Below are 25,830 nucleotides of genomic sequence, written 5' to 3' on the forward strand. Positions count from 1 at the left end.
CACAAATAAACCAACTTTAATAGATATCATTTTGTATTTATATAGCGCCTTCTTCAAGAACCTTAGATGCTTTACAGACATTATATCTAATTAATCCCCACAACAACCCTGTGAGGTAGGTATTACTCCCATTTTACAAGATAGGGAGACTGAAGCACAGAGAGGTTAAGTGACTTGCCCAAGGTCACACAGTTAAATTCACTGAAGAGCCAGGACCTGAGCGCCTTAGCCTCCCGGCTCCCAGTTAAATACCTCATGGGAGAATCTTTAATGAAAAGTGTCCTTAAAGAAAGAATCAAGAGTAGTATGTTATGAAAGTGAGGTCTTTCTACTGCCATCACCAAAAAGAAAAAAACCCGATACTGATGGTTAGAGGCAACAAGACCCATATATTACACATGTCCTTTTTTTCCCTTTTCCTGGTCTCATGGTTCCTGTCTTAAGCAATCTTCTAAAGGTGAAGTTTCCGAGACAGAAGCCATAGGACTTAGCAGTGAGACTTAATTTAGAATATTTACTTTCAGTTACGGTAATTTATAGAAATTTTTATTCCAATATACAAAAAATATGGGACAGCCATCCCAACAAACATGTACATGGTTAGAGAGCAGTCAGCCACCCTTTACTACCCCCGCCCCTCATTTCAATCACAGTCAACCAAGATACAACCTCACGATGCTTTCTAGATGGGTCATTTTTCTTACTAAATACCTGCATTTTCCCCCACAACCCTAACCCTTTGTTTTCAAAGTATACTGAGTTTCTGACAAGCTTCAAAACATTTTATGTAGATGCAGCTGTACTAAGAGTAAAAAGGAAACCGAGAACCATCACCCCACAGTCCCTCCCCGGACAAATCATACTATTAAACATGGTGTAGATGTGAACAGTGTGTGACTACCAAAGAACTCAATAAAAATGCTAGAACTTGCTTTAGTAGGAGATTTAACCTTGCTTTTACTGTATTTTTTAAAAATGCAAAATGTAGAAACAAACACAGCGTAGTATTCCAATGCTGTACCTCTATGCAAATGACTTCATCTATCTCTCTTATCCATGCTGTGGCCTGACTCAAGTGAAGACTGCCTCAGCCTCACTTTACGTCTCTCTGCGCTCAACGCTGCAGAAACACAGCCTCGAGTTCCAAGACAATTTGGTTTAAGCCCTCAAAATAAAAAAAATGTATCCACTTCCACGTCTGTGACCTTCCCCACATTCTCAGTCATGATTCTCTGTGCAATGTAGTCATTGGGCAGGCTACATAATTTGTACAAACCCACTCCAGCCAGCGTCAGGTTTTAGCAACTATAATCTTAAAAAGCAAGTTGTCAAAATACATCATTTTCTCCCAGCACATCTGTTGAAACAGCCCGATTAGCCAAGTGACCCTGTTAAAGATCAGTTCATGGAACGAGTAGGTGAAGTCATTTCCTGAGCTAACAGATACAGATAATAAATGTTAATAAATAGCAGCAGACAAAAAAGTTTTTTTTTTCATATTCAACAGTATTAGTCAAAGAAGTTTAGAAAATTACAGCAATTAAAAAAAAATTACTTCCTAAAGGGACTTAAAGAACATCCAAGGCCTGATCGCTGTGAGTTGGACTCTGTATTCAATCATCTCCTGCATGTTACGTTGGGCCACCGTCCGACAACTTAATGATGCGTGGAAAAGTGCCGACCGCCATGGTTCACGCGCACTTGACATGACATATATTACTTCTTCAAACTCCCAACAGAAGAAAGTCTTAACAAAGGCAAAGTGTAATCTCTGAACACTCTTCCAGGAAGGTTTGTGAAGATGGCGGGAGGGGGTGGGAGGAAGAGAAAAGGACTTGCTCCGCGTGTGCCCGGCCTGCGCCACAAACGCTTCATCTTCGTCGGTGTGTGCAGCAGCCTGCAGGGGCTGCTGGGGTTCTGACAGATTACTTCTTTCCCGGGTAAAGAATGACGTTTGAAAACAACATAACTGCTACGACACCAATTTTCCAAGCACGGCCTCATCCTGAAACGTCCGAGAACTTGAGAGTGCTCAGGACTGGTGCGCCCCCACGGGGCCACACGTTCCTTCATCCTTCCAACTGTGACAGGGAGATTCTGACAGTTTTTTATGCTGCTGAGATTAAAGCTGAACAACTGATTTATAAACTCTAACAAAGGACAAATATTAGCCAGAGATATCAGTTCCTCCTGAAAAAGAGTATTTACCTCCTCTCATAGCAAATTTTTCTTAAGGTATCCTAGGACTTTAAAATAGAGTTTAAAATTCACCTTCAAAATAGAAACAAAAGGACTAGTAAAACTGACAAAAACTAATAAAAATATGCTCAAATTTACTGACAGAATCATGGGCACTTCACAAAATACTTAAGACTCTACCAGTTTTAAGTAAAATAAATAAGAAAAAAAAATGATAATTACAAAGCCAGTCTTTCCCCTTGGGGAAACAAAAAGCCACTTTTGACCAATTGTTCCCTACATATACATATACTGTATATTATTATAAGCTTCTTCAGAGAAGCAAAACATATTTGCCTTCCTGACACTGGATTCTAGTGAGCTGAGTTCTGACATCAGGAAGGCAACCGCAAGTGTTGGGCCCAAATGCAGTTCTGGTTTACACTTGAAAAGACACCAAATATTCCTTCTGTGTGGCTTCAACACGGGCAAATTTACGCAGTGTGTTCGGTGTGATCTCCTTAAATGATCAATACAACCTAGCACAGATTCCTAGTCTTTCTACTGCACCCCCAAGGAGTTCAACTCATTACTGGTGCAATTAATAAAGAGAAATGCATATCAGTTACTGGAAGGCTGTTTTACAAGAGGAGCTGCTATCTCTGATTTCACTTCCTTGTTGTGTGGAACTGCACAGACAGCATGATACCTGAGCAAATAAATCAACTACCATGATAGGAAGAGCGTGTTAATCCATAGTCTTTGCTTTATTGTGTGCAAAGTGTGCTACTGCCCCCTGAGCTTCCTGCATTTCTCTTGTCTTGAAAAATCAGTGCTTGATCCTTTCCAAAATAACCAGAGAAGAAATGAGGCAGAAAGTATCTCTTCATCACGATCCCGCTCAGTCCCGAGACTGATAGAAAAGGATATAACCAGACTCTGAGTTCTTTGAGATATCTGATGTCAACCCGTAGAATTCTTCAATAGCTTGTGCATCTATTTTCTGTGAGGCAAAATGGAAATATTAGTACAGAAATGAGCTCTACAGTCCAGTAAAGTCTTGCACATTTCTTAGAATCGTGCCTCTCATTTTCCTGCTTATGTTTATAAAACAGCTCTGCACAAGAATGGCTTAAGTTAAAAAGACTGATCATGCCCAGTATTGGTGAGAAAGTGCAGTAAACAGGGCTCCCACACGTAGCTGGCAGGAAGGCAGAATGGAACGGAGACCTTGAGGAAATGTTTAGCATTATCTTGTAAGGCTGAACACACAACTAGCCTTCGATCCAGCAAGTCTATTCCTAGGGAACAGAATTACCTGACCCACTTGAAACCAACAATTCCCAACCATTTGTGACCTACGAAAACGGCAATTTCTTATGGTCCTACCTAACAATTACCCAAGAAAAATGAGTGCGTATATCCAGCATTAGATAGGGGTGATTGAGGCAGTTTTATTGAGAATAGTCAGGAAGGGATAAAAGGGCAAATCTCTAACTTGTTATATTCTTACAATGAGAAATTACGGAGCAATAAAAAAGAACCACTACCATAGGCAGCGAGAGTGAACTGCTAGATACAAAAGAAGTCACACCGGAGGAGTCCGTTTATAGTCAAACAGAGGCACAACTAATCACAATGATCAGTCATCAATAGTGGGTCCAGAGGTTGGTGGGGAGTGGGAGGGAAATCCGTGAAGACTGACCGGGAAAAGGATAAGGGGGCTTATCGGAGGGTGTTACCAGTGTCCTCTCCCTTGGTCTGGAGAGTGGCTACAGAGTGTGCATTGCACATACATACGTGTGTATGCAAACCCACACATAAAAAATTCAAGTGCTGGGGCACCTGGCCGGCTCAGTGGGTTAAAGCCTCTGCCTTCGGCTCAGGTCATGATCCTGGGGTCCTGGGATTGAGCCCTACATCGGGATCTCTGCTCAGTGGGGAGCCTGCTTCCTCCAATCTCTCCCTCTGCCTACCTCTCTGCCTACTTGTGAGCTCTGTCAAATAAATAAATAAAATCTAAAAAAAATAAAAAAATAAATTCAAGTGCTGTTTTAGGTCCATATACTTTCTGTACGTGTATTATAGCTCAATCTTTTTTTTTAGACAATGAAAGACTTTTTAAAACTAGTTCTCTTGTGGAAAGCTTTTCTTTGTTTTACTCTATGCATTTTGAAGGTCACCTGACCATTCAAGCATTGGGGTTGGCTATTGGGGAGTAAGAAGCAGGAATCAGACTACAATCTGAAAACTTCAACAATTATCCAATATTCATCACCTGTCATATGAATGAGAGGCTGGGAGTAAAAAACTGAAGAGTAAAATACACACACAACTTTGAATAAAAATAAGAAATTCATGAACTACTTACTTCTACAATGTCGTCATCAAACAATAACCAAAAATCATGACTCTTAACTATTGCAATATAATGTCCTCGATTGGGACCACTAAAACAAAGAGAAAGAGAAGTTAATTATATACAATGTTTATTAATACCACTCTTCTATGCCCTTGACATCATGTTCTATAAAGCAGAATAACTGAAACTGATGAAAATACTCCTTATCTATTCCTCCCCAAAATATCAAGCTACACTGATGTGAACTGGCCTTCAGTTTTATAATCAAATAATCAGTACTCTACTTTGAGAGCTATAACGAGCATTCTATTTACATAAATCTATGCTATTAAATTTTTTGTGGTCTTTGTAATAATTTTTTAATTATAATGTTTAAAATAATTTTCAAATTTGCGTCTCTGAAAAATTTGAATATATTTTTTAGCATTTGGGAGAGATAGAGGATCAAGGGTCAGAGCGCCCTGAATTAAACTACAGAACATACGTAGAATTTTTTCTGTTTTATTCCCTTGGCGATCATTTTTCTCTTGAGGAAAAATACCATGTGATGCCTAAAAAAACACATATCACATCTATAGTTCTAAAATCAAGCTTGACCCTCAGAAACTTCTTTAAAAACAAATGACATTTTGCTTGTATTATTAGTGCTATTTTTAAGTACCTGGATCTTAGTCATTATAATTCTTGGAATTGCCTCTGCGGCTCATTTTAAACAAATCTGGAATAAAGAAATCTAGAAATGCAGTAAAATGCAGGTGGGTTTTTTTGTTTTTGTTTTTTGTTTTGTTTTTCAAAAAAATCATTTGCTTTATAAAGGACATGGCAAGGATTTTAACCTCTCGCAGATTAAGTATGACTCATTATAAAAGCTTCTATGTAATTCTTTAAGTTATAATTCTATTACAATTATTATATTATAGAATTTGAGATAATTTTCAACACAAAGTGCTGTTTATGGTGATTAGTGACATCAGATAATCAGGTAATAGAATAAGAACCCTCCCATGTGTCCCTGCCTAGGCTCCTCTGATTATTAGGTGAGACGAGTACCTCAGGTGACAAAATGACAAAACAACAGTACTGCTCTTTCTCCACAGAAGAAAATACCTCAAGAACCTTTTTTTTTGGTTTGTTTTTAAGGCTTTTAATACTGGAAAAAACTTTTAAAAAACCCCACCAAAAAACAAGAACAAAACTTCCTCATTCCTACAGGAGTCATCTAGAGTCTTCTGTTTCATAGTGAGATGATAAGAATTTTTTTTTTTTTTAATTTTTAAAGTGGTGAACATAAAGAAAAAGTCTCAGAAAGGCAGAGGAACAGAGCCAGACAGGAAAGGAGGCGGGTGGGCTGAGAACCCTTGGGTGTGAGACTGAAAAGGGTAGCAGCCTTTTCCTCTGGCAGAGAGGCAGTCTGAAGGACAAAAGACAAATGTTCACTACAGAAACTAGTAAGAGAAGAAAGGCTGGAAAACTTCACCCTACAAGAGCCATGGCTTAGGGACGTGCATCCTGAACACAAGACATGCTCAGTGCACTATGGTATGAATACATCCCATGTGCTAATAACTGCTGGTTGCTGTGGGGCTCAGAAAGGCATCCACAGCCTCCTGGCCTGAGGACACCGTGAGTACAGGAGAGACCTCTCCAAGAACACCATACGGGGCCCCATACGATATAAAAGCGGAGTTGCAGGGGTAGTGCAACCTACAGGCCTCACCCAGGAGAGGGGGCAGCTGGGGGGAGGAGGGCTGAGGAAGTTGGTTACAGTGGAGCTGGGCCCTGAGACGGAATGAAAGGATCACACGCACGAAGTCCAGAAGCACCTGTCGGAAATCCGCGAGATGCCAGACACGCAGGAGCAGGACCACGGGAGCTGGGCAGGCACAGGCCTGCTGGCAATAGGCCTCACCGCGGCAAGGATGCGGCAACGTAAACCCTTTACAGTCTCGTATGAAACGTAACTACGAGTAAATCTTGTCAGTAGAAAATAAGGTTTGAAAATGTTTTCAATCTTTCGTTAATGGGAGGATCACTTCCTGTTTTAAGAAGTGCCTGTTCTGCTACCAGAGACGGCCCCCCAAACTGATAAACACACACCGTACCGAGCAGTGAGTTACTGCGGGCAGGACACATCCAGCAGCTGGGTGAACACAGAGGGGTGGCCCCAAATGGAGCAGGGCTGGATGAGAAGGGCACCCAGCACGGCTTTCAGAGAGGTCTGAGGAGGCCAGGAGGGGCAGGCGGCAGGAGGATTGCAGTGAGAGAAGAGGAATAAGGAGTCGGGGAGGGAGCCCAGCTGTGACCAGGAATCTCAGAGCTTACAGTCTTGTGAGCAGAGCAATTCCAGGAACCCCAGCATCATCCAAGCAGAGGGAAACCTAAGAACTGTCCCTGAATCTGAAGAGGCTACGGCACAGTTAAGTTAGGATGTGAAAAGGTACTCTAAGGGTGTCGTTATTGTTAAGAACACAGTACCAGCAACTAAGTGATTTGCATTCCCCCTTTAACAGTAACACCGTGGCAGGTTGTTAATAGGACTGCATTTTGCGTAGGATAGCGTGGACATTCAGGGGGTACTGTACGAAGCCACGCCAGCCACAAATGGCAGGCACAGAACATCCTGCACGCCTGCCCCACGGACAGAGATCCTGGCCCGCACGGCCCACGGCTGCGCTTACCTTCCACAGTGAACCACCACGGCGACAAGGTCGTACATTCTGTCAGGATTGGTCGCATCACCAGAGGTGTTAAACAGACGAAGTTCTAAAGGAAACACTACCCGGTAAGACAGTTTTGTGTATCGATGAAGCTGATCCATGTATTTAAACCTCTTCAGGTGCAGAGCCAGAATCATGGGCAGTTTTTTAACTTTCATCCTATTCAAATAAACACGGAAACAAAATTTCAGGAAAGGCATTCAGAACACATCTTTGAAAGAACTCTCAAACTTTCTGATTCCATTAACAAACAGGTCACAGAAAGTGTGAGTAGCCCAGCACTGACCACTTTTGCGTATTCCTACCCGTTATTTTTACATCGGCGAAGCAACATCCCGAATGTCTTGCGAAGATCCCACCCCAACCACCAGCACCAAACCATGTAACAGGACTTTGTACTCCATACAGCTTCAAGACAGATGGACTGGCCTCAGTCCTTTGTTCAGAAATCTGTATTCTGAAATACAGGCCCCCAGGATCGGGCGGACTGCACAGGAGGCCGACACGATGGGTGGAGGAAAAGCGGTTCCTCACAGCTGCTGACTCCTCTGGGTGTGCGTGGAGACCGAGAGCTGCGTGTTCCATCGGTCAGTAGAACTCACTAACAGGTGGAGGACAGGCGCAGGGAGAAAAGCATTACTAAAGACCATTCTGTGAAAGGGGTTTGCCAGAGGTAAATAGCTCCAGATGAAGAATGAGGACGACATGTATTCTAGGATGGGAGTTAAATGACCTGCAAATTTAGGAGAAAAGTTTTTAACTGTAAAACAACTGGCCATCTTCCACATTCTGGACAATCTTTAGTATGCCCTTCAGTGTCATTTCTCCCTGGCACGACCTCTGCACTTCTACTTCATCTACCGGAAGTTTATTCTTCTGAAGGCTCAACTCACATTGTAACCCTGGCATCGATGCCTCCTCCCTTCAATCCGCCATCGGCACTTCGCGGAGTCACAGTGGGTGAATACGGTTTATTACACCGTAAAATATTTAGATGACTGTGGGTTTTTCTCTTCTAGGATCTGAAATCTTGACAGGTAGAAACCTTTTTTTCCCCCCATTTTATTTCTCTACTGAACAACACGCCTGGCACACAACAGATAGTTGACAAATGTAGCAGAACCGAATTTTGTATGTGTTCAATGAAGCAAAACGCTTTTCATAATTAAAAAATGAATTTACTAAGCCAGTGTCTCTAATGAAATGAAAACAAGAATCATTTTGTAGCATTATAGTAAATCTGCATCCTACAAATCTTAAATGTGGTGGGCATCTTATTATTCCAGAAACATTTACTATTCTACCCTGACCTTTGAAAAAGATTAGTAAGAATAAACATAAACAGATAATCATTCCTGGAAAGAAATCCAGCGGTGTAAGAGTCTTTATGGCCTTTGCCTCAGTAATCCCACTTCTAGAAGGGAAATAAATCATCTCAAATACAAGACTTCTCAAAAAAAAAATTCTAGAGTTATCTTATATTGTGAAAAACTGGAAAAATCCAGGAGACAGGCGTATCACAGAGATACTGTGAGTTCAGTTTCAGACCACCATAGGTAAGTAAATATCGCAATACAGCCAGTGAAATGAAATTTTTGGTTTCCCAGTGCATACTAAAGTTAGATTTACACCATACCGTTACTATTAAATGCGCAACAGCATTATGTCTAGAAAAACAATGCAGATACATTAATTAAGAAATACTTCATTGCTAAAAAAGGCAAACCATCATCTAAAACTTTAACAAGTCATAATCTCTCTGTTGGGGATGAGAGTCCTGGCTCCCTGCTGATGGTGGCTGACTGATGAGGGCGGTGCCACTGCAGGCTGGTGGGGGCTGTGGCAATTTCTTAAAGGAAGACAAGAAAGTCTGCCACATCGACTGGCTCTTCCTTTCATAGAGGATTTCTTTGTAGCATAGGAGGCTGTTCAAGTGTTTCACCCACAGAATTTCTTTCAGAATTAGAGTCAGTCCACTTAAAGCTGCTGCTGCTTTCTCAGGTAAGTTGATGTTAGATTCTAAATCCTTTGTGGTCACTGCAACAGTCTTCACGGCATCTCTCCCAGGAGCAGATTCCAGCTCAAGAATCCACTTTCCTGGCTCATCCATGAGAAGCAGCGCCTCATCCGTCCAAGTCTGATCATGAGACGGCAGCCGTGCGGGCCCATCTTCTCGCCCCACTTCTAACTCCAGTTCTCTTGCTGTTTCCACCACCTCTGCGGTGACTGTCTCCATGGACGGCCTGAACCCCTCCAAGTCCTCAGGGACGGTGGGAACTAACTTCTTCCGAACGCCAAACAAATGTGGGTATTTTGACCTCTTCTGATTGTTCTTAATTGTATCCCATTCCAGGAAGCATTCAATTGACTTTGCCCGGATCCATCAGAGGAACCACTTTCTAGACAGCTAGAGCCTTATGAAATATATTTCTTAAAGAATAAGACTGGAAAGTCAAGATGACTCCTTGATCTGTAGGCTATGGAACGGATGCCGTGTCAACAGCCATGAAAATACTCATCTCATTGCACATCTTCATCAGAACTCTTGGGAGACCAGGCGCAGTATCAGTGAGTGAGCAGCAGTATTTGAAAGAATTTTTTTTCTGAGCAGCAGGTCTTAAACAGTGGGCTTCAAATATTCAGTAATGTTGGAAAAAGACGTGCTGTCACCCAGGCTTCATTGTTCCATTTCTAGAGCATGGGCAGAGTAGGTTTAGAGTAATTCTGAAGGGCCCTAGAATTTTCGGGATGGTCAGTGAGCCCCGGCTTCAACTGAAGTCACCAGCTGCATTAGCTCCTAACGTGAGAGTCAGCCTGTCCTCTGAAGCTGTGGAGCCAGGTATTGACTTCTCCTCTCTAGCTCTGAAAGTCCTTGATGGCATCTTCTTCCAGTAGAAGGCTGTCTTGTCTACACTGGAAACCTGCTGTGGTGTGTAGCCACTTTCATTGCTGTTGTAGCTGGACCTTCTGGAGAACTCGCTGCAGCTTCTCCCCCAGCCCTTGATGCTTCACCTTGTACCTTCTGTTATGGAGCTGGTTCTTTCCTTCAACCTCATGGACCAGCCTCTGCAGCTTCAGACTTCTCTCTGCAGCTTCCTCACCTCTCTCAGGCCTCCCAGAATCACAGAGACCTAGGGCCTTGCTCAGGCTCAGGCTTTGGCTTAAAGGAATGCTGGGGCTGGTTTGCTCTTCTCTCCAGACCACTCGAACTTTCTCCGTATCAGCAACAGAACTTTTTTCACTTTCTTATCATTCATATGCTCACAGGAGTAGCACTTTTAATGTCCTTCAAGATTGTTTCCTTTGCACTCCCGACTTGGCTGATGTTTGGCACAAAAAACCTAGCTTTTAGTCTATGCTGGCTTTCAACATGCCTTCCTCCCTAATCTTAACCATTTCTAGCTTTTGATTCAAAGTGAGAGACATGTGACTTTTCCTTTCACTTGAGCACTTAGAGGCCACTGTAGGGCTACTAACTGGCCCCATTTCAGTTCCGTTGTGTCTCAGGGAACAGAGGGGCCAGAGGAAAGGAGAAGAGGTGGGGGAATGGCCAGTGGACAGAGCAGTCAGGACACACACATGTATCAGGTAAGCTCATCATCTTATACGGCATGGTCTATGGTATCCCCAACAATTACAAGAGTGACATCAAAGATCACTGATCACAGATCACTGTAACAAATGTAATAATAATGAAAAAGTCAGAAATACTGTGGGGATGACCAAAATATGACACAGAGACGTGAAGTCAGCAAATACCATCAGATAAAGGGCATTACTAGACTTGCTTGTCTCAGGGATGCCATAAAACTTCAACTTGTTAAAAAAAAAAAATGCAGTATCTGTGAAGCACAATAAAGTGAGATATGCCTGTGCCTACACCCACCTTACACAAGCCCCTTTATGCAAGAGGGAACCATCACCAACTCATTTTTATTTTGTTTCTTTTCAGTGTTCCAGCATTCATTGCTTATGAACCACACCCAGTGCTCCATGCAGTACATGCCCTCCATAATACCCACCACCAGGCTCACACAACCCCCCATCCCCCTCCCCTCCAAAGCCCTCAGTTTGTTTCTCAGAATCCACAGTCTCTCATGGTTTGTCTCCCCACACTCCGATTTCCCCCCACTCACTTCTCGCCATCTCCCATCTCCTCCATGTTATTCCTTATGCTCACAAGTAAGTGCAACCATATGACACTTGACTCTCTCTGCTTGACTTATTTCACTCAGCATCATCTCTTCCAGTCCTATCCATGTTGATACAAAAGTTGGATATTCATCTTTTCTGATGGAGGTGTAATATTCCATAGTATATATGGACCACATCTTCTTTATCCATTCATCTGTTGAAGGGCATCTTGGTCCTTTCCACAGTTTGGCAACTGTGTGGTGGAGTTATGGACATTGGGGAGGGTATGTGCTATGGTGAGTGCTGTGAAATGTGTAAACCTGGCAATACACAGACCTGTACCCCTGGGGATAAAAATATATTATATGCTTACAAAAAATTTAAAAATTAATTAAAAAATTAATAAAATAAAGAACAGTTCCATCACACACACACACACACACACACACACACACACACACAAAAGAAAGAAATTTAAAATAGAGCTTCCCTATGACCCTGCAATTGCACTACTGGGTATTTACCCCAAAGATACAGATGTCGTGAAAAAAAAGGGCCATCTGTACTCCAATGTTCATATCACCAATTCATTTTTGAGACCAGCATGAACCTGACGCCAAAACCTGACAGAGGTTTACGAAAATTACAGACTAATGATACCCTTCATGATATTTCAAAGATATGAAAATCAAGAGAACATTATCGAACTGAACCCAGCAACATATAAACCTCAGTCGGGGATGATACAATAGTTCTAAATGAAATGATGTTTTGTCCTCAGGTTCTTTCTAAAGACCAATAACTGTAAAAATGGAAAGACTTCTTTATATTCCTAAATTAGCAAAGTAATAATAATAAATACGTAAGGGGCATCTTAAGATAATAGATAGCATCCTTCTCCTCCTGAAGAAAAGAAACCTTGACCCCACTTAAATTTTACAGAAATTTTACATCTTGGCAGAAAACGTATGCTTATCAGCAATGTGATTTTTTAAAAACAAGCATGTCCTCTTCCAACCTAATCCAAATATTTTTCTAGAAAACCAGGGAAGGGCAGACTTATTTTCTTGGCAAAAATGCACTGCCGACGTTACACACCAGGTCACAAATCAAAGCACTGTAAGAAGAGGCAGCAATCACATCCTTCTTATTCAGGGTCTAATTAGCCAGAAGCAGACCCTGATCGGAGGGAGCCAAGAAGGAAAGGGAAGAAGCCAGCTAAGGATTCAGTCTCTGGAAAGGTGGCACAGAGGGCAGCTTCAGCTCTGAGCTCTGAATTCTCTACTCTGCACAGACAGCAACGTAACTGGGTTTTCGCACTGTCATCTCCATCCACTGGTCAAAAGCCACTGGGGTAAAGAAACTCTAGGGAGCTTCCTTCAGCAGCAGACCAAGGGGAGTCCCTTGGAGAGGAGCCAGAGTGAGAGCATCCTACAGGAGTGGGGGCGCTGGAGAACGGGCAGGGTCTGCCACCATTCCCGGACCGGAATACCAGCTACTCCACAGAGACAACATATGGCCCCAGGAACGCAGGTGTCAGGTTCCAAAGCTGTCTGCTGTTTTGATTTTTCACCCTTCCCCCCTGGTCAAGAAAAGCCAGAAGCCACTCTTTCAAAGTATATCTTCCCATCTGTATAAGCCCTGTGAGCCCAGCAAAGAGGGCTGTACGGTGAATGTGGGCCAAAGGGCACTAATAGGCAAACTCTGCCAGAGCGAAATTTAATATCCTAACACAAGCACCTAAGAACTTAATAAAATTCTATTGGCAGAGAAGTCCTTGTTTTTTTTTTTTTTTTTTTTGAAGGTTTGTATTTATTTGGCAGAGAAAGAGAGAGAGAGAACGAGGGAGGGGAGCAGCAAAGGGAGAAGAAAAAGCAGGCTCCCCACTGAGCAGGGGGTGGGGGGATCACAGGACCCTGGGATCATGACCTGAGCCACCCAAGCGCCCCAGCAGAGAAGTTATGACCACACAGAAGAGTTCAGTAGTTGTACACACATGAAATCCCATTATTCTCATATACTATCCCATCCAGAAGGCCTACCTGGGGTAGGCAGGCTAAGGAGTGAGAGGGGAACAGAGGCTAGACCAAAGGTGACGAAGACACCATATGACTGAGTTGTCAGCACTGAGAGGAAAGTCAGCCCCTCAAAGTCCCAAGAAGGTCCCATGTTCAAAATCTAACGTGATGGTACTAGGAGGCAGGGCCTCGGGAGATACTTAGGTCATGAGGTTGGAGCCCTAAGGAATGGAACTGGTATCCTTGTAACAGAGACCCGAGACAGTATGCCAGCATCCTTCCAGCTCATGAGGATGCGGTGTGAGAAGGCACCTTCGAGGAAGCAGGAAGAGAGTCCTCACGGGCACAGGGCATGCTGGAGCCTTGATTTGGGACTGCTAGCGCCCAGAACTCTAAGGACGCCCCTGGCACTTGTCACGCACCCAGTCTATGGTATCCTGTTACAACAGGGTACATGCCAGGAGTGACAGGGCATGTGGCCACGACAAGGCTGCCAACATGACACTAGCCGTGACTAGGACCTGCACATGGAAGAATCGGATACGGAAGGACCTCAACGACTAGACCAGAGTAGACGGGAGACAGAGGCCATGACAACTCGATGCTGCTGACCTGGGCACCTCACGGGTCTTCCCCGATGCCTCACACGGCCGGCCCCAGGCCTGGAAGTGAAGAGTGAAGAGAGGAAGGACGCCTAGCAGAGAACCAGTCAGGCCGGCTCAGCCACCAGTGGGGCCACTCACTGAACCCTGCTCTGAGGCAGAGAAGAGTGACAGCAGAGCAGCTTCAAAAACATCCCCCACCACCCCCACCCCAGAGGACAGGAAAACACCTCCCAAAGCAAAGCCATGGGAATCCTAATCCTCACATTCCAGTTCCCTGCGGGAAAGCACTTTGCTTTTCCTCAGGGGCTTTATCCTCCCACTGGGCATCAGCTTCTGGCTGTTCACCTACATCTGCCAAGCCCGGGTATACAGCCCTATACAGTCCAACAGGTGGGCCATGTAAAAGGAGTCCCTGCGCAGATAAATTCTGCACAAAGCTAGATAAAAAGATAAATTTCTCCTATTCTGTGAGTCTTCTCAGAGTCTGTAATATGAAGCATGAATAAATAATGAAGAGGAAATTTTATTATAGAGCGAACTCATTTGATCATGGAATACTTCTTTTATGGTAACATCTCCCAAATTCATTCTTGAGGATTCCAATACTGAAACCTTTGGTTTTGAGGAACACATTGTCTGCATATAGGAACATATATAGTCTGAATGAAGGCCAAAGCACATGTTTTTTTCTTCTGTGGTTAAGAAACACGTAACATGGGGCACCTGGGTGGCTCAGTGGGTTAAGCCGCTGCCTTCGGCTCAGGTCATGATCTCAGGGTCCTGGGATCGAGTCCCGCATCGGGCTCTCTGCTTAGCGGGGAGCCTGCTTCCTCCTCTCTCTCTGCCTGCCTCTCTGCCTACTTGTGATCTCTGTCTGTCAAATAAAATAAATAAAATTAAAAAAAAAAAAAAAGAAAGAAACACGTAACATAAACTGCACCATCTTAACCCTCTCTAAATGTATAGTATAGCAGTGTTTCCAATTAGCACCATTGTTGTGCAACAGATCTCTAGAACTTTCTCATCTTGCACATGGAAACTCTACACCCACTGAACATCTCTCCTTTGCCCCTCACCCAAGACCCTGGCAACCAGCATTTTACTTGTTGCTAAGAATGTGACTACTTAGAGTCTTCATATAACTGGAGTCATCCAGAAATTGTCTTTTTGTGATTACAATGTGTCTTTTTGGCTTTTGTGATTAGCTTATTTCACTTAGCATAATACACTCAAGATCCATCCACCTGGTGCTATAACCAAATGTCCTTCTGCTTTAAGGCAGAATAATATCCACTAGATGTCCATCCCACATGTTCTTTATCCATTCATCTGTTGAGGGACATTTAAGTTGTTTCCACCTCTTTGTTAATGTGAACACTGCAGCAATAAACAAAGGAGTACATATAATCTCTTTGATACACTGTTTTCAAATTCTTTTGGGTGTGTATCTAGAAGCAAGAATGCTGGGTCATGTGGTAATTCTGTTTTTAGTATTCTGAGGAGCCTCCATACTGTTTTCCAAAGCAGCTGCACCACTTAACCTTCCTACCAACAGTATACAAGGTTTCAATTTGTTCCCATTACCAACACTTATTTTCTTTTTGGGATGTGACTTTTCTAACAAGTGTGCGGGGATACCTCACTGTGGTTCTGATTTGCAGTTCCGATGATCTGTGACGTTAAGTGTCTTCTGATATGCTTGTTGGCCATTTTTTATCTTCTTTGGAAAATATTCAAGTTCCTTGTCCATTTTTTTTTTAAGATTTTATTTATTTATTTCACAGAAATCACAAGTAGGCAGAGAGGCAGGCAGAAAGGGGTGGGGAAGCAGGCTCCCCGCTGAGCAGAAAGCCCGATGTGGGGCTCGATCCCAGGACCCCAGGATCATGACCTGAGCCGAAGGCAGAGGCTTTAACCCACTGAGCCACCCAGGTGCCCCTACTTGTTCATTTTTAAATTGGGCCCCTGGTTTATGTTGTTGAGCTATAGGAGATCTTCATGTATTCTGGATATTACCCTCTTATCACATACTGGTTTTCAAGTATTTTCTGCCATTCATGCGTTTTCACATCATTTATTGTTTCTTTTGTTATGCAGAAGTTTTTGAGTTTGTTATGGTCCAGCCTATTTTTCCCTTTGTTGCTTATGCTTTCAGTGTCCTACTTAAGTAACAATTATCAAGGGGCGCCTGGGTGGCTCAGTGGATTGGGCCGCTGCCTTCGGCTCAGATCATGATCTCAGTGTCCTTGGATAGAGCCCCGTATCGGGCTCTTTGCTCAACGGGAGCCTGCTTCTCTCTCTCTCTGCCTGACTCTCCGCCTACTTGTGATTTTTCTCTCTGTCAAAAAATAAATAAAATCTTAAAAAAAAAAAAAAAAAAAAAAGAAACAGTTATCAAAATCAATGTCATGAAGATTTTCCCATGTGTTTCTTTTGTAAGGAGTTTTATAGTTGTGGCCTTATGTTTAGGTCTTTAATCCATTTTGAATTGAGTTCTGTATATGGTATAAGGGTCCAACTTTATTCTTTTGCATGTGGATATCCAGTGTTCCCAAACTATGTGTTGAAGCTATATGTTATCTATCTGTAGCACTGGCACTCTTGGAGATCATCTGACTATATAAATGAGGATTTACTGCTGGGCTCTCTATTCTATACCATTGGCCTACATGTCTGTCTTTATTGCTACTACCACACTGCTTCGATTACTGTAGCTCTATAATATATTTTGTAGTTAAAAAGTATAAGGTCTCCAGCTATTTCTTTTGAGATTATTTGGCTGTAAGAGTCCTTTAAGATTTCCCATATGAAATTTTGGATTTTTTTTTTCCTATGTCATGAGAAAACTCAATTGACACTTTGGTAGGCATTAAACTGAATCTGCAGACTGCTTTGGGTACTATGACCATTTTAATGTTAAGTCTTGCAATTCACAAACACAGAGTATCTTTTCATTGACTTGTTAACTTCTTTAATTTCTTTCAGCAATATCTTCTATTTTTTTAGTGCATAAGTTTTTGGCCTCCTTTGCTAAGTCAATTTCTAAATATTTTGTTCTTTTTTGATACTACTGTAAATGGGATTATTTTGTTAATTTTCTTTTCAGATTGTTCAGATAGTTCAACGATCTTTTCAGATTGTTCAGATTATACACTAACTGTTCAAGTCAGGGTACAGAAATGCTATGGACTTTCACGTGCCGATTTTGTATCTGCACCTCTGCTGAATACTTACTAGTTCTAACAAGGCTTTTTGTTGTTGTTGTTTAATCTTTAGGGTTTTCCGCGTACAAGATCATATTATCTGTGAACAGAGATAATTTAACTTCTTTTCCCATCTGGCTGTCTTTCTTTTCTTTTCCTTTTCTTACCTAACTGCTCTAGGACTTCCAACACTATGTTGAATTAAAGAGGCAAGAGTAGACATCCTTGTCTTATTCTGGATCCAAGAGGACAAGCTCTTCAGTTTTTCACCGCTGAGTATGGTAGCTGTGGGCTTGTCACAGAGGGCCTTCATTATGTTGAGGTATGTTCTTTCTATACCGACTCTGTTGAGTGGTTTTTTATCATAGACAGGTTTTGAATTCTATCAAATACCTTTTCTTTATCCACTGAGGTGATCATGTGGTTTTTAATCCTTCAGACTGAAACCTTTTGTTTATTTATTTATTTATTTACTTGAAAGTGAGAATGTTTGCAAGCAGGAAGGGGGATAGGAGGAGAGGGAGAGAGGAATACCAAGCAGACTCCATGGGGGGGCTCGGTCTCATAACCCTGATATCAAGACCTGAGCTGAAATAAAGAGTCAGGTGCCTAGCCAACTGAGCCACCTAGCACCCCCAGACTAAAACATTTTAATGTCAAAATGATTTTTGTTTAATTAGAATGATGATCTGTATATCCACTATCTTATTCTTTTATTCTGAGACTAGAAACTATAGACTTCTACAGCTGGTTAGGGATCTTAGATAGCAACTAATCAAGTGAGACCCAAAAGGTTAAATGACTTGCCCAATATCACAATGCAAGTTATCAGAAGGGCTGACACTAGATCCTAGTAGAAAATGATTTCTGTACTGCTATCTTTCCATAAACCCACACACAATTTATCCTATAGAAACAGCCTAAAACCTGTGTGAAAATGTGTGTATGGGTAGAGGTATACATACAAAATATGTTTATCAAAGCCTTATAGCAGTGAAAAAAGGGAACAATCTAAACTATTAGATTGAGAAACTCAGTAGATTATGGCATGCCCATATAAAAAGTACTATGCAGCACCTCTGAAGAATGATGTAAAAGTATACTTTCACTGACACGTCTGTAATTTATACAGGGAAAAAATTATAAAACTGTACATAGAATTCAATTCCACGTCAAGAATTACATGTACACACATACACTCTTTAAAAATCTAGGATACACACAAAAATGTTAACAATGCTTTTATAAATAACGATTCTTAACTGATTTATACTTAATCTGTGTTTTCGAATTTCTTGACAGTGTATATATATTTCCCATGCATATTAACAAATGATCTACCATTAAATACTATATTAAAATCACATGGATGTCTTCGAAACAAGCAGCTGGAGTTGCTGGACAATTTCTAATTACTCATGTCTGGCTATTTGATTCTGGACGAAGATCAGCTCATGCTCACAGATGCACTTACTTCCATGGAGCCAAAGAAGTTTGTCACTGCACTCCTCTGAGCTACACTTAGTCCTCAACTCTATTTTCCTTAACCGATAGTCTTAGGCACCTTCTACAACATTTTCAGGGTTAATCTATCAACCCCCATGACAAAACCAAACTTAGGGGAGGTACTCTAATTGTCTTCACTAATAGAAGGGGACAATGAGTACTCTGTTTTGATTATTTGGGCCCATCACCTAAAACCTCTCCCTTCCAAACAGATACATGTGTCCAAAATACAAATAAAAATATAGTCATTTAAAAATCTAAGTTCTTCTTCCTTTCATGAACGTTTCAGTGTAACCATTTAGGTAGGTAGGGCCCTCCAGGGTAGACATCTGGGCAGGCAGCGGAGAGGAGAAGACTGAGCAGAGCAGAAAGCATGTCTGTGCAATATGGAGCTGTGTGCATGCATAGCGGTTGAGGGGTAAGATCAATTATGGACAGGGTCACTAACCAAGTAAGTAAATACAGAAGGATACTGGGAACCAATTTGTACTGTCAGAAGGAAATTATGAATATTATAAAGGACAAAACTAGAATGAACCCTATGGTGTCGGCTGAAACTGTGGATATAATTGTGACTTCATGGTTTCTCAATATAGACAGATCCATGATAATATAGACAGGTAGACGTAAGCATGTGTGGAGTACATACATACATACACACACACCGTCCAGCTCTTTTCACTAGGGGGCTCAGGAACACAGACATCCTGGTATCAGTGAGCATACCTATATACCAAAGTCCTGCTTCCTAAACATCATCGTCCTCCTGTAAGAAAGCAGGCCTCCTGGGATAAATGGCTGATACCAGAGTCAGGGCAAGGAGAGTACAAGATGAGCACGGAACATCTTGTTACGCTACAAAGTGAAGGGTCACTCAAGAATATGGGACATGCCAAAAAGACACGGGTGATAGCTTGAAGGGGCCCCCACTGGCCGAATGGTAATGGAGCATTACCCACTGAATTTAAAAAAAAAAAAAAAAAAATCCTTGATTCCATGCTGAGATTTAGAAAATGAAAAAAATTAGAAGTGTGATGAGGAATGGGCATATTTACAATCTCAAAATACCTCCACTCAAAATACTTATGAATTATATAAATGGAAAAAACCATTGCTTAATAGTGAAGACCTCTGGGAGACATCACCACGGTCAAGTGCTCTAACAGAACAGCACCGGATAACTGAATAACTGGATAGGCAGGAAAGTGTTAACCTCGCAGGCCTCAGACTATTTCTGGAAAGGCCTGCTGGCAAGGACGGTCCTTGGTTAACATACGAGAATTTGGATTTGAGGAGTGTTCCCACCATTCCCTAAATGATGGGAGTGTCTCAACAGGCCTAAATTGTCTGGACAAACAATATGGTTTACACTAAACACCTCCTTTCCTTCAGAGGGTCTAGAATTCTGGAAGACAGAGGGGTACCTACATGTCTGACCCTCAGTTTACAACCTTGAACACTAGGTCTATAATGAGCTCTATTCTCATTGTATCCTCTTATCCATGATTCCAATTTGTCTCATGTGTGGGGTCCCTCAGACCACTCCGGAGACACACTGGAAGGACTCGTGAGACTCTGCATGTATGGTCAGGCCCAAAGCCAAGACTTGTTACAGGGAAAGATGGCAAAGCATCTCCGCAGAGCAGAAAGCCAGGGGAGCTTCCAAGAGTTCAGTGCCATGGAGTCCCGCAAGACACCTAACCTCCTTCAGTACTGAGTAGGACATAGGGGAGGTGTCGTCTCCCCCAGAGGCTCATCACCTCTGTGAGATGCCCACCAGAATACATAACCTGAACCTCATCATAAGAACACAAAGAGGGGCAATCTTTGAGATGAACCCAAAGAGGGGCAATCTATAAAATAAATCTATAATTTTCAAAAGCGTCGAGATTTTTAAAGCCAAGAAAAGACTGTTTCAAATGTAAAAAGACAAAAGACACATGAGTACTAAAGATAACGTGTTTTCTGAACTGGATCGTTTTGTTCCAGAAAGGACAGTACTGGGACATCCGTGCTAATGAAATACCTTCTACTAGAACAGTTAACATGCCAGCGTGACTTGCCCCAGGGGGGTGACTATGGCAATAGGGAAACTTCCCTGTTGGCAGGAAACAGCCACTCACGTGTTCACGATCACAGGACATCATACCTTACGTTTGAGTGGTTTTGGGTAAATAAGCATTCTTGGTACTGTTCATACAACTTTTCGTTGAGCTTGAAATTGTTCCAAAATAAAAAGTAAAATAATAAGAATGGTGATGACGCGATTCCATTCCTCGACACCAAATACCAAATGAGAGAGAGCACAAGATCCTAGGTGGGGCTAGCAGAAGCGACAGTAGAGGCGAGGAAAAGGATCTTCCCCACTCTTTCTCCTCACCAAGACCAAGTTTACATAAAGCATGCAAGCTCCAAAGTCAAGTATTTTAACTGTACTGGTTGATGATTCTTTTTTTTTTTTTAAGAATTTTTTCTTTATTTATCTGACAGAGATCACAAGTAGGCAGAGAGGCAGGCAGAGAGAAGGAGGAAGCAGACTCCCTGCTGAGCAGAGAGCCCGATGCGGGACTCGATCCCAGGGCCCTGAGATCATGACCTGAGACGAAGGCAGAGGCTTAACCCACTGAGCCACCCAGGTGCCCCTGGTTGATGATTCTTAAAAAATTTCATTAAGTGGAGAAAATCACTGGAGGTTGCAGAGCTGACTGTTGCTTACCCAGGAATAACTGAGTGAGTCTTAATTACTTAATGATAAAACTAGGCATTTTTACTCTGTAGATTTTCAGGCATAACTTTCAGCTCGGAAAGCCCATCTACATGACCCACTGCCAGAGAACTACTACCAAATTTTAAAAACATTACATTACCGTTTGTGTGCTTCCTGTTTGCTGCGACATTCTTCACAGTAATATTTGTACTCACTGCACAGAGTTTCTGTGTTGCTGAAACCCCTGTGTAAAATTCAAGATAAATTTATTTAGTCTATACCAGAAAACTGTGTATTCATTTAAAAGTACTCTAAACCAAAGATATTCATTAAACTTCCAAAATAAGTAACTCTCCATTTACCTTAAGCAGTGAGTGATCGATGTGTTTTGTTCCACGTCAACAGAAAGGTCTAAAAAATCTTCATCTTTGCTGCTTATCTGTAAAAATAGGGAATTACCTTTGATTTCTTTAACTGTCAGTAAATCATTGTTCTGAAGTGACAGAATTAAAGGCATTCATTCTATTAGTAGTAGTAAGTACATGAAGAATTCATCTTCCACGAGTTCAAAAGAAATCTACTGGATCCGGATTATCCAAAAGGACACTGAGTAAAGGACTCTCAACACACGTACAGGCGAAACAGCAAAGTCCACCTGTGACTGATTCCCTTTCCGGCAAAGATGAGGATGGGAAATCACATCATTTTCCAAAACCTTGGTATTATGGTGACACAAGAAACAAACTGCCCATATATACTAATTCTTAAAAAAAAACACGGGCTAAGACAAAATGGGGACACTTGGCAAAGGGCATCACACCTGTGCTGTTTTATTATTCAAGGAAATAATTTTGCCTAAAATGCCAAATTACAATCTTCACTGACGACCAAATTATGGTCTTCATCGATGACCTCCTTTAATCCTTCTTCTTCTTCAAAAATAAAATCTAACATAAAGTTCTGTTTGAATTATGGGTAACTCATCTGATTTTAAAAAATTCAAGTTATTACTTATTCATTTGAATTGGATTAGGACAGAACTACAGACATCAATTTTCCTAGCTCTTCCCTTCAAAGACTCTATGCTTAAGGTTAGCACACAACAGGAGATCTCTTGACTGTACCTCTCACACACAAGGGCTATAAGCCCAGTGCAGTAAATGCCTTTTTGCTTCACTGGCGCATCAATTTTCTAAGATCAGCATCATTAACTTGTGACAGATTACGTGGCTGTACATACTATGCACTTATGCAAACAGGAGTAGCTATGGGTACCATGTATGCACATTCTAGGGACACCACGAGGGAAATGATCTGGATCTCAAAAGTTTCAGTGAAAAAGAGAAAAAGAAAGACTCCTCACAGAGAGAGGAAAGGGAACGTGAGGTGCTAAGGAAAAAGAATCAGCCCATTTTGGGAGGAAGAAGGGTAGGATGTCAAGGGATACTATGGGACAGACAGGCGAAAGCCAGACTGAGCAGGGCCTTATGTGTAGGCTAAAGAGAAATAAAGATTAGAGAGTCTGGTGTTTCTCAAAATGAGGTTTGTGGTTCTCAGGCACGGCCTCAGGGGTCTTCATTTTAGATTTTGATCTTTATTATAGCATACAAACTTTGACATAACGATTGTTCTGGATCACCTGGATATATCTGAGTTACTACGTTTGGATTTACAGTTCTGTTGGTACTGGGAAACTACCAAGCGGGGCAGTATTTAACTCTTTAAAGTGTTGGTAAACACGTCTGGTTGTTGCTGGACTCCCCCATGCTAACATCAGGTCACACCCAGGATGTGGAAGACTCAGTAAAGCCCTATAGGCTAGAGATGTGGGTGGGGAGTCATTAGCACAGGCGATAACAAAATGGAACATGACCCTCCCAAGGCAGAGCAACAAGCAGCCCAAAACAAAAGCCTGGAGGAAGCCCACATTTGAAGGATTAATAGCAGAAAAAGAATGGGACCAGAAGAAAGCATCAAACAACAGAAGAACACAAGAAGAGGGTGCCATTACAGAAACCCAATCTTCTACCAACTGCGACATTAGCCACTGTGTTACTAACATCTGCCATATGAACACTGTCTCCAGGAAGCCCACTCTGAACCTGCACAACTCTGTCCCACTCACACCTCGATAGGTCAGCTCCACTGTTGTCTGACTCCCACAGACTCATGCTTACTTGAACTACAACATACTGTACTGGAATTACCTATCTGTTGGAAGCCTGCATGCTCACCTGGGAGCATCTTGAGATCAGAATTAAGGTCTTACTCATCTTCCGCCAACCTCTACCCATCTTCTACCTGGCATAGTTGGTACTCAAATAGTTGTACGAAACTAAATGAAGAAATGCTATATATTCATTCTGAGAAATTCTCAATGTCATTTCTCTAGCTTAACTTGATAAAGGCATGGTACTAATGATCATTTACTGAGTCTGCAAGAGGACGATTGAGATTTTGAGGAAATATTCTCAATTCATACCCTTAATTCTTGGGAGACTATCTGCAAATACATATTGCAGACCACAGGAGGACCTAGCGAGCGAGGAATGGGTGGAAGGATCACTATCCATCCATTACAAATAAAATTAATAAATATTTGAGCAAAAAAGAATGGGTGATATCACTTTCTCCATCTAATCCTCACTCCCATCATCCTCAGTCTGTAACATAAACTTCAAAGACCTTATATCACAGTATCCCCAAACCCTCCCAAATCTACTTTGCCAGCTTCACCTATTACTGCATTTCTCAACATGCTAAACAAATTTAATTATTTTCTGTTTTATCGAAGAGGATGAATTATACATATCTTCTAACACAGACCAAACTCCATCATAAGCATCAAAAGCAACTGTCAAGTTCTCTGATTGTACCTATGATTCCAGGCAAAACACTGCTCTAATAATTGGACAATATATTTACTTAGAACTCAGCTCCAATAAAATTCTTCTTTATAAGATCTACAAAACTTGTGTTAAAAAACAAATGGAGTTGGTTAGATCGAATAAATATGAGTACTGAGACCAATTCCTGCCATCAAACATTGCCCAAACTCTTACTACAATCAACTAATGGTTGCAGCAGTGAGCAATAATCCTTACTCTAACCCAAAAACATCTTCACAACAAGGTAATATATTTAAACACTCAATTATACCTCTTTCACTTGATGTGAGAGAGGGTCACCAATAAAAATGTATTTTCACAAAAGAATTTTATTTATTACTACTGTGTCCTTCATTAACTAAAGTTATACTACTGACAACTATCATTTTCCAAATGCCTGATTATCGTTAAACAGATCAATGCATAATCAACAGTCAATAGATCATTAATTGGTATAGGTCATAGTTCTATTTAAAGACTCTATCTTTTAATTCATGGTGGAACCAAAACAGTCACCATTTGCTTTGAGAGAGAGAGAGAGAAAGAGAAAGAAACTACAATATTACTTACATTAGAGCCAAAAACAAACAAACAAAAAAACCCCACTCATCTATACAAACATAACAAAATAAAATATGTACAAGATCAACATGAAAACTACAAGATGATTTCTTTCTAAATCAAAGAAGATGTAGATAAATGTACAGTCCATGTAAATGGACACTTGGACTCAAGACTGTGAAGACGCAGTTTTTCCCAACTTCATCTACAGAGTCAAGGCAATCCCCTTTGAAATCACAGCACACTATCTTGTGGACAATGCTAGTTTTTAAATATTGTGTGATTCTACAGTTTATATGGAGAAGCACAAGGCCCAGAGCAGACAAAGCAATAGTCATCATAACTTGGGAGGCAGGTGAATGGAAAAGTGAATAAGTGAATGGATAAACTGCAGAATATCCACATCATGAAATATAATTAAGTGAAAAAAAGAAATGAGCTACAAAGCTACTTCTCTATGATTCCAAATATACGACATTCTGGAAAAGTCAAAACTATGGAGGCAGTAAAATGATCAGGGGTTGGACAGGGATTTGGAGAGGAAGGAGGGATGAATTTGTGAAACAAAGGGTGAAACTACTCTGTATGATACTTTAATGACAGACACGTGTCATTATACATTTGTCAAAACAGATGGAACCCCAGAACAGGCAATACCAAGACTGAACTCAAAATATGAACTACAGATTTTAGTTAATGTGTCATGGCGCGCCTGGGTGGCTCAGTTAAGCGGTTAAGCATCTGCCTTCGGCTCAGGTCACGATCCCAGAATGGATCGAGCCCCACATCTGGCCCCTTGCTCAGCGGAAAGCCTGCTTCTCCCTCTCCCTCTGCCCGCTGCTTCCCCTACTTGTGCTCTCTGTCCAATAAATAAATAAAATCTTAAAATAATAATAATAATAATGTATCATTATCGGTCCATCAACTGCAACAAATGTACCTCATTAAAAC

At 41.6% G+C, this 25,830-nt stretch overlaps 1 protein-coding gene across 2 annotated transcripts in view; it reads right to left on the reverse strand.

The window, feature by feature from the left end:
- Positions 1 to 25,830, reverse strand: part of USP12 (ubiquitin specific peptidase 12) — a 106,625-nt gene continuing 80,795 nt past the window's right edge. For both annotated transcript variants that reach the window (XM_059377639.1, XM_059377640.1), the window contains 5 exons: positions 21,793 to 21,869; positions 21,591 to 21,674; positions 7,219 to 7,416; positions 4,550 to 4,628; positions 1 to 3,181 (listed from right to left, as the gene is read on the reverse strand). In XM_059377639.1, the coding sequence (XP_059233622.1) occupies positions 3,080 to 3,181; positions 4,550 to 4,628; positions 7,219 to 7,416; positions 21,591 to 21,674; positions 21,793 to 21,869 (540 nt within the window). In that variant the 3' untranslated portion in view covers positions 1 to 3,079. The remainder of the gene's footprint in view (positions 3,182 to 4,549; positions 4,629 to 7,218; positions 7,417 to 21,590; positions 21,675 to 21,792; positions 21,870 to 25,830) is intronic.

The sequence above is a fragment of the Mustela nigripes genome, chromosome 15 (genome assembly GCF_022355385.1).
Source record: "Mustela nigripes isolate SB6536 chromosome 15, MUSNIG.SB6536, whole genome shotgun sequence".
In the NCBI taxonomy this organism is placed as follows: Eukaryota; Metazoa; Chordata; class Mammalia; order Carnivora; family Mustelidae; genus Mustela; species Mustela nigripes.